This window comes from Empidonax traillii, unplaced genomic scaffold (genome assembly GCF_003031625.1).
Source record: "Empidonax traillii isolate 1590-97213 ecotype Southwest subspecies unplaced genomic scaffold, ASM303162v1 scaffold24:size2376012, whole genome shotgun sequence".
Classification (NCBI taxonomy): domain Eukaryota; kingdom Metazoa; phylum Chordata; class Aves; order Passeriformes; family Tyrannidae; genus Empidonax; species Empidonax traillii.
Window position 1 is genome coordinate 1,194,281 of NW_020955217.1, and position 15,354 is coordinate 1,209,634.

Sequence of the window (15,354 nt, forward strand, 5' to 3'; positions counted from 1 at the left end):
TGAACAGTCTTTGCAAGAAACTGATGTTTAATAGTCAATATAATTTGATACAACACCCCTAATATTTAAGTATGCAAGCAATCTCAAATGCAAGCACACAAGAAGTGCCATACCACACAACTAAGAAACTAAATCAGCCTTCAAATGAAGCATTGCATCTCTTTGCTCCCAAAGGTAACATCAAACAAGTACATTGAGTATAAATTCAAGGATAAACTCCCAAAAGGCAGTTGATTTTCCCTTTTGTAGATACTATGGACTTGCTCACTTCTACTGTTCTATGAGAAAAAACAAGACAGAAAGGCTATGTGAGGAATGGACAATAGAGGGAACCATTGATGAGTATTTTAAGAGCCTTGCACTAAGGGCAGATTCAAAATCACTACAGAAGCAGATCATTACTGGTGAGGGGCTAGAGGATGGGAAGAGAAGTCTACATCTAATAATAGTTGAATGAGAAGAAATTCCACCAAACATAATAATACTTAGCTTAGGAGTGGAATATCAGTATCTTTACCAAACAAATCATTAATTAAATAGGAGAAGTAACATATTTGCTATTTTCCAGAGAATCCAAAACTATAGACAGTAAAACTAAGGTAAAGCACTGAGGTACCTCTCTGCCCTGGCTAAAAATCTTTATTTGATTTCTTGTCTAACTAAGTTGTTCCTGGCAGACTCCTTCCTTATATTAATGTGTGCTCCCGATGGATAAATGATCCATTCTACCCCTGAGGAACAAAAGCCAAAACAAAAATGATGCTCAGATGCTAAAACTAAGTTAAGAAACTAAAAATACCTAGGTAATGTGCCATCAAAAATAACGACCTTCAACTGTAAGAAATACACCTTGAAATGTACTCAGAGACAGAAGCCATGCTGAAGCAGTGGATGGAGAAAGTAAGTCTGATCAGATCAAGGGGCGTTCCAGACAGCCAAAGCTGCAATGTGAAGTGTTACGCTCTCGAAGGGGGATTTAAAAGAGACAGACAGTACAGAGCAATGGCAGAAAACACAAGAAAAGTCACGGTGGCTCAGCCAAATAGCTCACAGGAATGAACATACCTCTCCAGTTTTATAGCTGCCTTAGTTACCTGCATGGAAACAAAGCCTTAGGCATACTCAGACATTACACTAAACTTAAATTCTTAGTCTTACAGTCTCTAATAGATACATTAAAAAAAAAAAAAAAAAAAGTGAATTTATAGATAGTCACCCTAACAATCAAGTGTTTTGCTCCAGGAAGAAAGACAAAGGGCTAAAAGCCTATATTAGCAGATAACTGAAGTAGCTGCCATACCTACCTATTATATTTTATGGTTAAGCTTTCTTAAAGGTAAATCATTACCTTAGCATTGTGGTGCAGGACATTTCTTCCAATTCTGAAGGAAGGCCCTCTTTCCTGTGGTACAACCTAAAAACTTACACATCCTTAAAGAAATCCTCTAGGAAAAGCAAAAGTGGAGATGGGCTAGATTTTAAAGGATACCTTAAGGACCCACACACTAGAATGTTCCTGTGGATAAATACATGAAAGCAACATGGGAGAGGACCTCCAGAAGCAGCTGACAAGGAGGCAGTGGCAGTGCTGTCCTAAGAATCCATTTGTTCCTCAGCCACTCCTGTCATCTCACTTCCTTTCAGAGGAAACCATCATCCAGCACCTCCACCCCCAGCCTCACTGCCCCCTTCATAACTTAGCCCCTGCAAAGAAGATGGGCTTTGCCTGCTCACAAATCACACAAAGCCAAGGCACACCCACACTCCTTGCTTTCAGCAGGAAATAAACCTAAACCACCAGTGGACAAATCAAGTTACTACCCTGAAGAGCAGAGCGGTTAGTTTTTTGTTCTTTTCTGACTTCCAATCCTATTTCCTTACCTGTAAGGTTATTCACAGCCAAAGTTGACTAGGGGCTTCATTTGCTTGTGCACAGTGCAGGTACAGGATTTCTGTTTATCAACTCCTTATTCAGCTCAAAAAAAATCCATACGTGAAGTACGAAACGTTCTTTTAGAAAAATATCTTTGCCTTCTCTTGAGCTGATTTCATTCCCTAATGGCTGCTTCTTGAAACACAGATGAGAAATTTCAGACAGTTTTCCAAGTACCAATCACAGCAATGCCAGAAAGAGAAGAAAGGCTCCCTGTTTCTCTCTGATGTTCTCTAGACATCCCAGGATCAGGCTACAAAAATTAAATAAGGCTTTATCCTTCCTTTTTTGGGAAAAGCACTCCCTATTTCTGTCTGGAAACAGAGGACAGGGGTTACCCTTGTTGCCTTCTTTTTGGAGGAGGAGAAGTTGAAGAGTATTATTGGCTAAGGTTTTTTAGCTTACCACTTTCAATTGCAAATGCCCGTGATTCCACTTTAAAATAAGTGCTAAGTGAATAGTGAACAAAAAAATTAAAATCAGGAGACTAGATACTGCAGTAAGCCCCCTGCTGAGCTAAAGGGGATTGTGCAACACATGCATGCCACCTGCTACTGTAAGTGTACAAGCAAGCAGAAATGCTCATGAGAGGGCTGATAAGATTGTCACCATTATCAAGTTAAAACACTCTTTCTATAGTCAGTGCCAAACTAATAGATCACAAGTTATGATCCCATGAAATAAGGAGTCAAATGAAAAAAAAAAAAAGGTAATGCAGGATCCTGGGGAAGAATAACTGCAGATACCAGTACAGGCTGGGGGCTAACCTGCTGGAAAGCAGCTCAGTGGAGAAGGACCAGGGGGTCCTGGTAGACAAAAAGTTGTCTCTGTTGTGAGAAAAGGCTGAGGGAGCTGGGTCTGTTCAGCCCTGAGAAGACACAATGGAGAGGGGGCCTCATCAATGCCTGTAAGTATCTGAAGGGAGGAGTGGCAGGAGGATGGAGCCAGGCTCTTCTCAGTGGTGCCAATCAATAGGACAAGAGGCAATGGGCCGAAACTGATGCAAAAGAAGTTCCATCAAAGCATGAGAAAGAAATTCATTACTGCACAGGTAACTAAGCACTGGAACAGGTTGTCCAGAGGGGCTGTGGAGTCTCTCTCACTGGAGGTATTCAAGAACCATCTAGACACAATCCTGTGCCATGTGCTCTAGGATGACCCTGCTTGAACAGGGAGGTTGGACCAGATGACCCACTGTAGTAGCTCCCAAACTGACCCATTCTATGTTTCTGTGAATTGTATAAGAAAAAAGGCATGCCAAGACACTAAAATGTGGAAAACTATTTCAATAATCAGATTTTACCTCAGGGTATGGTGCAGATGAAGGTGAGGAGTGATCACAGTAGTACAGCAGTTTACCAGTTTCCTGCCTGAGCCTTTGCATTTCACTGGGTCATCCACAAAAAAGCTCAAGACAATTCAATAACTGGAATTGGTATAATCACTGTCATATGTTGGATGGTTATTTTTAAATATGTGAATGTGACTCATTTCCAAGGAAGCAAGCCACTGTTTTCAGTACTGTAGAGAAGCCATTGCCTTGTACTTAAACAAGAATTGGTCACAAATTCCTGTTACAGGTCTGAATGCAATATTGTGATTGAGATGGGGGAGGGGCAGAAGTTGCTTTCAAATTACACATTTCAATATAGGGTGTTACACTGTCATCTGTAACAGGAACTAGAAGTTGCAATTGTAATTGTGAACCTACTTGCATATTTTTAAAGATAATTTAACATACTGGTTTAACAAGATAAACTGGACTAAACCAAATATGAGTGAGTTACATTTCCCATGGCAATACTTCTACTTTAATACACACAGAGAATTTTCAGAGAATGGAAATGCTGTTAAAGGAATGCAATAACATGCATTCAAAATTTGCACACAAGTAGAATAGTGCACTCTTAATAGCCATGCTAGGTTTATTTGCTTCAGTCTTAGCATTTATTGTTCCTCATCGCAGTTTGGGGAAAGGAAGCGGGGAGAGGGTGTTACTGTATGCAAATTTAACAATGTCAATTTGCCTTTTCAGCACTACGTTGCAAAAAATTTAAAAGATACGAAGTAAAATTATGGGAATAGCTTCCTTAGTGTCTTCCTTATGCACGTTCAACAACTTGTGTCTACATGCGAGGCAACTTCAGCTTCTGCACATCAAATTATGTGCTTCCACTACTATTTATTCACCTCATCTGTACATAAGTCCCACAGTTTTCCAAAGGGAAAGGGTTTTCTACACATAAAAGTGCATTTATCTTATTTTTCTTCTCAGAGAGAAACTATGCCAAGTGATTTCACAGTTACAACTGGATAAAACAGTACAAACATGAGAGGTTTCTGTTAGCTGCTTCCTCTATCTACTCATGGGGCCTTACTGCTCCGCCCACAACATAACTAAGAACACAAAACATGTGGATTCTCTAAGGTCAACAGCAATTAACTAAAAAATATGCAGTTCACAAAACCACGAACTCTCTGGATACTTATTTCATCCTGAACTAAGAGATGTACAGTCATGTTCATACAGAAACAGACTTGGCAGTGATTAAAGAATCAGTATCAAGAAAAGGGAACAAACTCCTCTACAAACGCAACTTACAGTTAGCTACAAGAACTATTTTTGTATCTTAAAATACAGGGAAGCCACATGTACAGCTCTTACGTCAACATAGCTGATGATGCACTTCCACCCTGAAACAGACAGGCAGTACTCCAATCCATTTTCATTTATAAGTTTTTAATACTAGTTTTCTATTCTGCAGAGAGGGGGGGGGAAAAAAAGGGAAGAAAAAAAGGCTAGACTGAGTCCTAGAGGGAAGGGAGGAGAAGTCATACAAACTAAAATATACAATATAGTAAAATTCATAGTATTTCTATCCTATGTTCAAACTTGTATGTTACATAGATTGTAAACAGCTGGACTGCATCATGGCTAATTGTACATACAGTCTGCTTGCTTACAGACCACTAACAAGATTACTGTACAGATAGCATTTTAACTTCTTAATAAGAAAAACTAGCTTGGGCCAATATGGCTGTAGCAAAATCTAAATAATTCGGATAAACATTATTGTTAAAACAGAAAGCTGATACTTGTTCACAACTTTTAAAGCATTTTAAGTTAGATAAATGAAAAACCACCACAAGTTGTGATACAGAATGGGGAGAGAGATAATCGCTGTTAAAACAGAATCTTCTGAACTTGCAACATGAGCAAAATGAATGCAAATACATCTGTGACTTGAGAAGATGTACTATTCTTGACCCAAACTAACCCAGTTGGAGGAGACAGTTCAGAATTAATTTTACATTAATGATTGTATTTCCATACATAGTAAAATTATGAAGGATTCAAATGCCATCAGTCTAAAACCTCTTGGTCAACTGCAATGAGAAACACTATGCAAAAGTGTGGATATCCATTATTGTTACTGCCCTTGGAAGAAACTCAGCATCAAAGAAATACAAGAGGAAAAAAACATCCACTCATTTTTCATCAAAAATGACAAATTTTGTACTCAGTGTATTTTTCAGGTTCACTTGGTTTTATCTGACAAAATTTATTTTAATTTCAGTGCCATTACTGCCAGTATTATTCCAAAACCAGAAGAGTTTACAGGTAAATTATCTTACTATTTATATGTAATTCTGACAAATAGAAAAAAACATAGTGTTGGTATACTTACTCACTGGCTGTTCCAGATAACAGTTTAAAAGTAGCACCCTGCATTGCCACTCAGAGGAACAGTGGATTGACAGAGAAGGAAGATTTCTCATTCCCTCCGCTTCCTCTACTTGAGGGTTACCAGGTCAAAACAAGATGAGACCCATACAAAAGCCTAGGAACAGCCTCCATCTTTGGCAACTAAGGCTTCCTTAACTTGTATTTTCTTGAATAATTTTTAAAAGCTTTTTTGACAATAAATCACAAATGTTATGGACAGATGCAGCATTAAATTCTCTTATCTGTTTATCTTCTTCTGAGTGTAAAAATAGTCACCTTGAGTCAATTTTTTTCCTCATTTTGTGTTTGATTAGCTTCATTGCTTCCTCAGATTGCTTTCCTGTCCCAGGTATCTTTTACAGGTATGTCTCTTCAAAAGAGCAGCTGCAAGCTTTACCAAAGCAGCCATTGCTGGGACACCACTGATGCAAGGAATGATCTGGAGAGAGTGAACTGCCAAGAGTCAGGCAGAATTCTTGTCTTCTCCTTAAGATATATCTCTGTGCCCCTTTTCTACTGTCACTTTACATCTGTGCAAACCCAGGTAAGGTATACTACCAAAGTGTTGCTGTGGTTATTAAGGCTTTCTCAGTGAAGAAAAGGAAGGAAAAGAAACTGCTTTTCATTATCACTTATTAATTACTTTTCAGGAGATTATTTACTGAACAACAACAAAACACCTTCTTAGGAAAAGACAGTCAGGGAGTAGGGCAGTGTTTGAGTCAATGATGTTTTCTTAACATCAGAAAGTTATGGTTTCCAGAGTAGGAAATCAAAAGCCTCTAGTTTGCCTGGAAAGCAAAAAGGAATGGGGGACAAAGGAGGAAGAGAGATTCAAGTAACGGTATTTGTCTTCCCAAGTAATACTTATGCACGATGAAGCCTGGCTTTTCTGGTGATGGCTGAACACCTGCCTGCCCATGGGAAGCAGTGAAAGAATTTCTTATTTTGCTTTGTTTGCATGCACAGCTTTTGCTTTACCTATTAAGCTGCCATTATCTCAACCCATGAGTTCCTACATTTTTATCCTTTTGATTCTCTCCCCCATCCTGTTGAGGGGGGAATAAGCAAGCTGCTGAGGGGGTTGAGCTGCCTACCAGGGTTAAAACACACCACTGTGGCTTATCTGGTCTCTTAAAAATTGAAATCAAAAAAGCACCACACTCACATTTCAAATCAGCCAGATCTGTTGTTTTTAATAAAGCTTGGTACTGAAAGACTACACAACAACCTGTGGGGGTTTTTTTCTTACTATTAGAAGAATGGAAGGAATTCTAAGAATTAAAACATCTGACTTATTGAAATTGGGGAGTTGGAGCATCGTGTAACTATGCATATGTTAGAGTGACATAGTGTTTACAGAAAGGAATTTCTTCAATACAGTAGTAGTAAGAAAAATCTTAAAACATCCTGTTTATTTGGAATTGCTTTTATAAAGACTTCTTGGAATAAACTTTCAACCCCCGATGTTACTATAATATATAAGATACCATAAAATGTCAGCATTTAGGAATACTGCTATTTCTTACACAGTCTACCAGAATAATCCATTTACAAACACTTTAGTTTCCACTATTGTGCCACCTCCAGCATCAATTCCCTTTACACTGACACATAATTTGTCAGGTTTTTTTCACTCTCCATAGCCTGACCATGAGTTTCATTTAACATTAAAAGCTTTGTATATTGACCTACTCAGTTATTAAAACACTTGAAAAGGCTATGGCAATTGCTTGCAACTGTGCATCAGAACACAAATCAATCCCAAGTGCCTCAGCGAACTCTTGTTACACAGTATAAACGTTATCATAACCAAATGCAGCATTATACATCTAGGAAGAAGGGTCATACCCTCAAAGAAGAAGATTGTCTTCTCATTAGCAGTGGCTCTAAAAGAAATGTCAGTATGCAGGGGATGAGCAACTCAGTATAACCTGCTGACACAGTACTACAGGAACCAATGCAATCTTTACATACCAGGTGTTTCCACACCTGCAGAGCAATGTCACACCTGTTTGACACCATGCAAAGTACACAGGAGCAGTGCACCTCTTTTACAGACAAGGCACAAGATCAAAGTGACTGCAGAAGAAAGCTTGCTCTTTTCCTGAGAGCAGGAAAAAAAGGTGTCTTACATGAGACAGACAGGATAAACAGACAGAATTTCTTCATTAAGAAGACAATTAGCCATAGAATTTTTGCAGGGAAAAAATACCTTGCACTAGAGAGCTCTCTGACCTGGGAGAAATGCCTAAGAGCCAAAAATGGAAGCCCAACTGCCTAGTGTACATATTAAATTCCCACTAGCTATAAGCCACTAGAAAAAACTATCAGATATATTTCAGAAGTCAAAAAAAACCAGTCTTTAATTCAAGATCTAGAGTTTTTCTAGAAAATATATATAACCATACAGCAGTTACTAAACTCAGTTAAAGAAAAAAAGACTTGAGAAAAGAAAATAACTTATGACATAAAATCCTGACCACACAACAAGATGGTTCATGCTATAAAAAACAAACAAACAAACAAACAAAATCAGGAAAACTGAAGACCCAAAACCAATAGGCCTGAAGAAATCTGCTTCCCCTCCATGTTGCATGGCCTTGACTGCATCCAGGTGCACACTCTCCTCCTCTCTATCTCCTATTAATGTCAGCCATACAGTTTTACTATAATGCACTGTGGTACACAGGTTGTATCAGCTGTTTCACACTGTATTTGAAGGATAACTGAGAGGAATAGGACACTTAAAGGAGTAAGGCACTGATGCAGATAAGACAAGCTGTTTGCCTAAAGTTGCTCCTTTCCAAAACTTACTATGGAAAGGCCTGCAATTTATATGTATTATAGGCACAGTATACGGTTGACCCTGTGTAAACAACGTTGCAAAGTGACCATATTTTCAACCGTTTTGCTCCTCTAGAAATGTAACTTCCAAGACTAGATTGCCATGGTAATTCTCTATTATTTAGAATATAATAAATACCTCTATTCTAACCTTTCCCTCTACACAGGCAAGAGCTTTTTTCTCCCCTTCTACAAGCACAGTTACCTTGTGTTAAGCACAGAACAAACTGTGCCAGGTACCTCTAGCACTATTCAAAATATTCTGTTTATTAGATTAGTAAGTAATCCTTCCTAGATCAAGTTAAGTTATATGTTTCTCTTCTGAGAAACAGTATTCAGATTTGACAGAAGTAGCTACTGCAAATATCTCAAACTTCCCCAAAAGTAAAGTTTTACTAGAAACTCTATCGCAGGAAAAATGGGGCAAGGATAAGAGACAGCACCAAAGAAAGGAGGTTTCTCCACTCTACACTCAAATTCCTGTAAATTTTGCTGAGGGAAAACTAACCTGTAAGCAATACTTTTGACTCAGTCTGACATGAGAAATTCATGAGGTAGTTCAAAGTTCTGTGTTTAGCCTTACATATTAACTGGGCATCAGTTAAAAAAAAAAAGTTTTAAATGTTGAGACAGTCACAGTGAGTTTTGGAGCTCTCTAGTGAGAACATGTGATCACACAATAACAATCCTGGCATTGTCCAGCTGAATGCAAGAAAGCACAAATCAAACAGCATACAGTTAATGAACTGTTCCATTCACTGTCATACAAAAAAGGCCCATGTACTGTTTTCAAAAGATCTCACTTCATGTCAAAGTCCTGTGGTGCAATTAAGAAAACTAACTGATATTTAACTGACCTACAAACCAGGTGTGCCCCCCCAGCTGTTACAATAAGTAAAGTATTTCCTTTCCAACACAAAAGACCTTTACGTGTTGCTGGTGGAAAAAAAGCAGATTTTGTTCTTCTATTGACCTCTGGACTTCCAAATGTTTAACTTCCTACATCTGGGGCATGCAGCAGTCATAGACTGCAATAAACAGTTTGTGTTTAAGATAATGTATGTGCTCAGATACCTAACCTGAAACTAAATATTTGCTGTTTAATGAACTGATACACCAGGCAAAAAGCTATGAAGAGAGGAATTAAAAACCCCACAAAAATATTCTTGCAGCAAAACAAAAGTCAGTCTCTTCTCCAACTCATTGGGGACAATGCATAAATTTGCTTCGTCTTTTTTAATCCAAGAAAAAACTCTTAAACTCTGAAAGAAATATGTTCTGAGATTAGTTCATGGGTTTGATGCCTGTAGGGGCCATTCACTTAGAGTTGGACTCAATGATCCTTGTGGGTCCCTTCCAACTCAGAATATTCTGTGAAATCTCTGATATCCATTCACTCCGGCTGCTGATGTACAAGCCACTCAATTGTATTAGACATAAATTTACTAAGAGTGCACTTACACTTTACAGAGACTGAAGTAGTCACAGGTTTGTATCGTTGCGGACTGGAAAGAATAAAAATGCTCCATTTCTGAAATTGTTAAGACTACTAAAGTTTCCAGCAGTGACAGTATCTGAGCAGTCACACACATCATTAATATTCAACAAAAGTGTTCCCTAATGAAAACGCAATTACTTTATTGAGTACTTTTACGAGGGTTCCCAAAGCAAGAAATTACATCAACAAACTTTCCATGCCCACTGTCCCTGAAAAACTGTGAGACATACCTGATTACTTCTTTTTGCAGCAGAGTTGGTCTGAGCAGTATTTAAAGAAAGGGAATCAAAAAAGGCTTGGTCAGCTAATGAGTTACCGCAGCTAATGCCGTCTTTTGCACCTTCAGTTATAATCTGGAATGGAAAAGGTTGTAAAAGATTTTTCATGCTTCCATTAATCAAATTACGCTTTATCATACATATTTATCATATATATCATCCTAAAATTCTTATCACATATCAATCATTACAATGATTGCATAAAAGCTTTTTGAATACAAATTCAATAGACCTTTATACAAAGAAACTGATGTGATATTCTGGAAGATTTACTTCCACAACAGATGGAACTTCTTTGAATTATAACTGTAATACACAAGATTGTTGTGGCAGTGGACAACTATCTATAAATTCCTTAGGGATTAAAAAGGTTGTTAACATTACTGCTTGGAGACTGGGAACTCAATACTCAGAGGATGAATTTGGGACAGTAAGTTTGAAGAGCCAAAATCTACCAGACCATGAGATAACCAAATGAGTAAAAACACAAGGCCATGCGAGCCAGCATAGTCCTGCTTTCCCCCTCCCTTCCTCCCTACTTTTTTTTTTAAATAAACACAGCACTGGTGAAGGAAGAGAGGCACAGGGCTTAAGAGGCTGCCAGTGTCTTCACCTTACTGGCAGCCTGCAGACATACAGACACAGGGCCCTCGAATTGTGAACCAGGTTCCTGCCTTTGCACTGAGATCCCCATTCAACCCACAACCCAATACCACTAGTCTTCAAACAAAAAACAGATCAACGCACACTGAAGAGACAGCAAAGGCCCTCAATAAGAAGACAAGTTGAGTAGTCTCTGGGCCTGTGATCCCATATCCTGAGCCCCAGAACTGAGACTATTCCAATGATTTATGAGTGTGGGGCAAATCTGCCCCAGCAACAGCAGTGCAAACTTGCATTGCTCCTTTCACTTCCATATTTGTATCTTCAACACGAAAAGAAAACAATTTTTGGATTATGATTCAAAACAGTTCATGTTCTGCAGATCACCACTATTTACTACAGATGACTTCCTGTTGCATTTCTTGGGCAACTACTAAGAAGCACAGCAGCTTTGGATGGCATGTCTGAACTGGTCTCAAAAGCCAGCTACAGCTGCAAAAATACGATTATATATTCCAAGCTTTAACACTGATAGTCTTATGTTTGAGCGTTTCAGTGTGATCAGCAAACCAGAGGATGGTCTTTTTAGTAGTTCTGCTTTTTTAGTGCAGAGCAATGTAGTTACTTACCTCAACATAATCTGTTGGAACGAGTCCTCTCTCGCCTTGGCTGTTTTTTCCTTCTAACCAGCCTCCACCAACATCCTAGAGGAAGTAATATAGAAATAATTTTGCTAGGCAGATCCCACAGCTTGCTTCAAACAGCTCAGGAGAAAGCACTGTCTTGCTGTCAGATGCAATGTTCAAAACACAGTTATGACTGTATAACCGTGAACAAACTCACTTAAAGCTGCTGAAGCAGCAGATACTCATTTAAACAGAACATAGATTGTGCTGGTTTCACACAGCTATTGTGGACTTTAGATTTTAACAAGCACAAGAGGGAAAAAAGGTTGATTTTTCAGCACTTTTCATCATTTATGAAACCACAGTCAATTGTCTGGAAACAGACTTCATAAAAACAGACCTATTAGTATGTCAATTTCAAAGCATTTATTTTAAAATAGACCATAAAGAAAAAGAATTAAGCTATTGGTAATATCTGTAAAAATCTCTGCTTCACTTATTGAAGATGCAGAGACGTACAATGAATGAGAGCTATTACCTGCAAAAATATTGAGCGTATTCTCCAGATTAAAAGAGCCACACGCCATATAAGACCTGGAGACACTCTTTCTACTTCACATTTATTTATTTTCAGAGGCAGATCTCATGCTATTAGTTAAAAAAGAACTAACACAGTTCAGCTCTGATCTCAGTGGGCCATCCTGATATTGTTTGATTTTTTAAAACACATGTTCTACATACACTAAGAAACCTCTACAGACCTTTTCAGTTAAGCACAGTTAATTCCAGGATAATATTGCCTGGAATAATCCAGTTCTGTTTTAAATCAAACTGTTTAAGGAACACATCTCAAGCTAGCTCACAGGTGAAAATTGGAACCACATATGCTAGACAGCAATTACTGAATTTTAGGTTTTCTCAATTTGCTTTTTAATGGATGTATTTGTTTATTCACAATTTTGTTCTTTCATTTGGAAATTTTATGTAATCCTGCACACAGGAGAACTCTGTTTATGTATTCAAGAATTTAAACAGTAAAGATCAGTTATTGAAACAACAACTTTCATTTATTTTTCACTCAAGAACATGGAAATAATTAGACATCTCACATTATAAATTCAGTTAGCTTGGTTAAACTGCAAGAGCAATGAAATCTTGATCCATAAGTCATATTTGCACTGCTATACTTAAAAGCAATATTTGGTGGACTTGCATGACTTATCCTATTGCTGTCTAAATTGTTCATATCAAAAAAGATCAAGATCCTTTGTGGCAATCTATCATGGACAGTGTAAAATAAAATGTAACTTGGTTTTAAGTATACTGCCTTAAGCCACAGATGTCTTTTCAGTGAGAACTAGCTTAAAAGTTGAGAACTATTTATTTATATTTAGTCCTACTTTTGCGAAATCTCATTAAACTCCTGAACTCATTTAAAATGTAACCTCTGCCACAGCACAGCACACTATCGAAGAGGGTGCCAGTCCTACTAAATATCTCCTTTAGATATTTAAGATCAGTGCAACTAAAAATAATAAGAATGACACATGACTAGGCTCTCAAAAGAATTAGTTCTGTAGAATCCATGTTTACTACACGAGATAAATAAAACTTGGCTTCAAAATTGGGTGGTTTTTGTTTGTACGTGTTTTAAAAGCAAAGCCTATTTGCTAAACTATATCACTACACAAACATCAAAAGCAGAATAAATCAACACCTTGTTACCAAGGGTAAGAGTTATATAGAATAAAAGTGCACTCAAATTCAAAATGTACACATGAATAAAATGTCAGTGTTCAAAATTACTATTCATTTAACAAATGCCGGATAGTATTATCAATAGTATTTTCACCACTTCTTCCCTGTACCTTATCCATATTTCTTTAATTATGGAAGGATACGCAAATTTAGTAACAAATTTTTGTATTGAGTTCTTCAACAAGCTTGGAATGTTGAAGTAATTGATTAAGAAAATCTAGAAGGGAGCTGGCATGTCACATTTAAATGAAAGTGGTAACCACCTGAAAGATTAATACACACAAAATGTGGAACATTAGGCACATGAAAAGAGATTCATTCAGATGTAAAGGTTATCACCATCATTAGCTCCTTCTTCTTCCTTGGCACTCTGCTCCGTTTAGAAGGAAACAAAGCTGAGCACATTCTTAAGTGTGTGGGCACAATTTGAGAATCCCACCTCCTCCATGACTGCTCACTGCATTTGTTTCCACAAAGCTATTAGAAAATTCTTTGCATTCAGTTTATTTACTCATTCTTCAAGGAAGGGTAGCCATGGCTTCAGATGTCACCTAGCACCATTTTTCTTCCGTCTGCTAGAAGTAGGTCAGGAAAGTGCACTGAAGCCCTGATTCCATCTTGGTTTTCTTACCGGGTTGGTAATTGTGATGATCTCTCCTTCACTGACTGTCAGCTCGTTGTTTCCAGGCTCAGCAGCAAAATCATACATAACACGAGCCTGTATGTGAAAAAGAATATAACAGTGAGCTTTTCAGCTTATTTAGAAGATTTCACAAAGGAAGTATCAGCACAACTTCTTCTTAACTAACAGAAACAGTAAGTGGGGTCAGGCTGAAAGTACAAAGAGCAACTCAGCACGCAGGATGCTAACATTTCCTAGATTTCAACTCCAAACTGAACAGTAACAAAAACTTCACAAGATAAAAATCTCATGTGGAGCTTGTTGGAGATAATTTACCAGAAGGATTCACAGTTCAAGGCTGGCTGCTCTCTGCCATGCCCAGAACTATCTGTACAACATTTTCCAGGGGAAGAAGGAAAGGCTTCTAACTTTAGCAAACAATACAGGGTTTTTTTTTCCCTACAAGACATATTCCAACTCCAATTTGGATAAAGGGAACTGTTTCATAGAGCAAGCAATTAAGAAAAAGAAAAATAAAAAACTGCAGCTGTAAGTAACCACTGCTGTACATAAAAAGTAATATGTAGAATTATGTTTTGAGACTAAATGGGAGGAACTATGCAAATGCACAAGCAATCAGTCAGAGTAGACCTGTTACATGCTAGCATGGGGGGGAAGGAAAAACAAAACTAACCTAATTTTTAAGTGTTTAGATGCACAAAGGCTTTGCTATGTACTGACTCTGCTACTACACTACATAAAGAAATGTTACTTTTGAAACACTGACAAAGTTGTCTAACGTCTAAAGATGTTTCTGCTTCTTTATACCAAGAATTGTGACATGACCTAAGATGATATTTCCGAAGATATTTTCATTGTCTTCTATTAAATTCCTTTTTGATCTAAAAAGTAGAGGAAGCCTTGAGGAATTAAAAAGGGACTATATTCGCTTCCTCACAAACTGTTGAAATGCATGCAGAGAGAAACTATATGTATTTTCCCCATGGAAAAAGAAGATCTAGAATCAAATTTTTAACTTTCTATTTAAACTGGCATATTAGAAAACTTCTGAACCTGACCCTTTATCTGAGCTTCTCTTCCCTTTAAATAAAACTCATCACAGTAGTAAAATTTATAAAAGATAAAAGTCTTATTATTTACACCTCAAGTCTTCATGTTAGCCAGATTCCTGAGAAGTAATTAACACATTATTTTATCCAATTGATGCCAATGCTGGGGTATCTAAGAGCAGCAAAAGGGAAAGCTAGACTACTGGTCAGGAAAGGCAGACAGAAAAAGTACAGATTTTCACAGACAGTGAGGACCTACAAGAAAAATATCAAACTCAATGTAGACTGCATCATAGCCTTTACGATGTAAGGTCATAGAGGATTCAGTGCAGCAGAAACTTATTTCAGGAAACACATCAGCTTCCCTAGTGCTTCCCTAGCACATCCTGAAA

At 37.7% G+C, this 15,354-nt stretch overlaps 1 protein-coding gene across 4 annotated transcripts in view; it reads right to left on the reverse strand.

The window, feature by feature from the left end:
- SNX9 (sorting nexin 9) overlaps nucleotides 1-15,354 on the reverse strand; it is a 74,336-nt gene that overhangs the window by 41,756 nt on the left and 17,226 nt on the right. For all 4 annotated transcript variants that reach the window (XR_003573626.1, XM_027904868.1, XM_027904855.1 and 1 more), the window contains exons 2-4: nucleotides 13,902-13,988; nucleotides 11,516-11,590; nucleotides 10,236-10,358 (exon numbers count right to left, since the gene is read on the reverse strand). Coding sequence is in view for 3 of the 4 variants with exons in the window: in XM_027904868.1 (XP_027760669.1) it covers nucleotides 10,236-10,358; nucleotides 11,516-11,590; nucleotides 13,902-13,988 (285 nt within the window). In the remaining variant the exon portion in view is untranslated. The remainder of the gene's footprint in view (nucleotides 1-10,235; nucleotides 10,359-11,515; nucleotides 11,591-13,901; nucleotides 13,989-15,354) is intronic.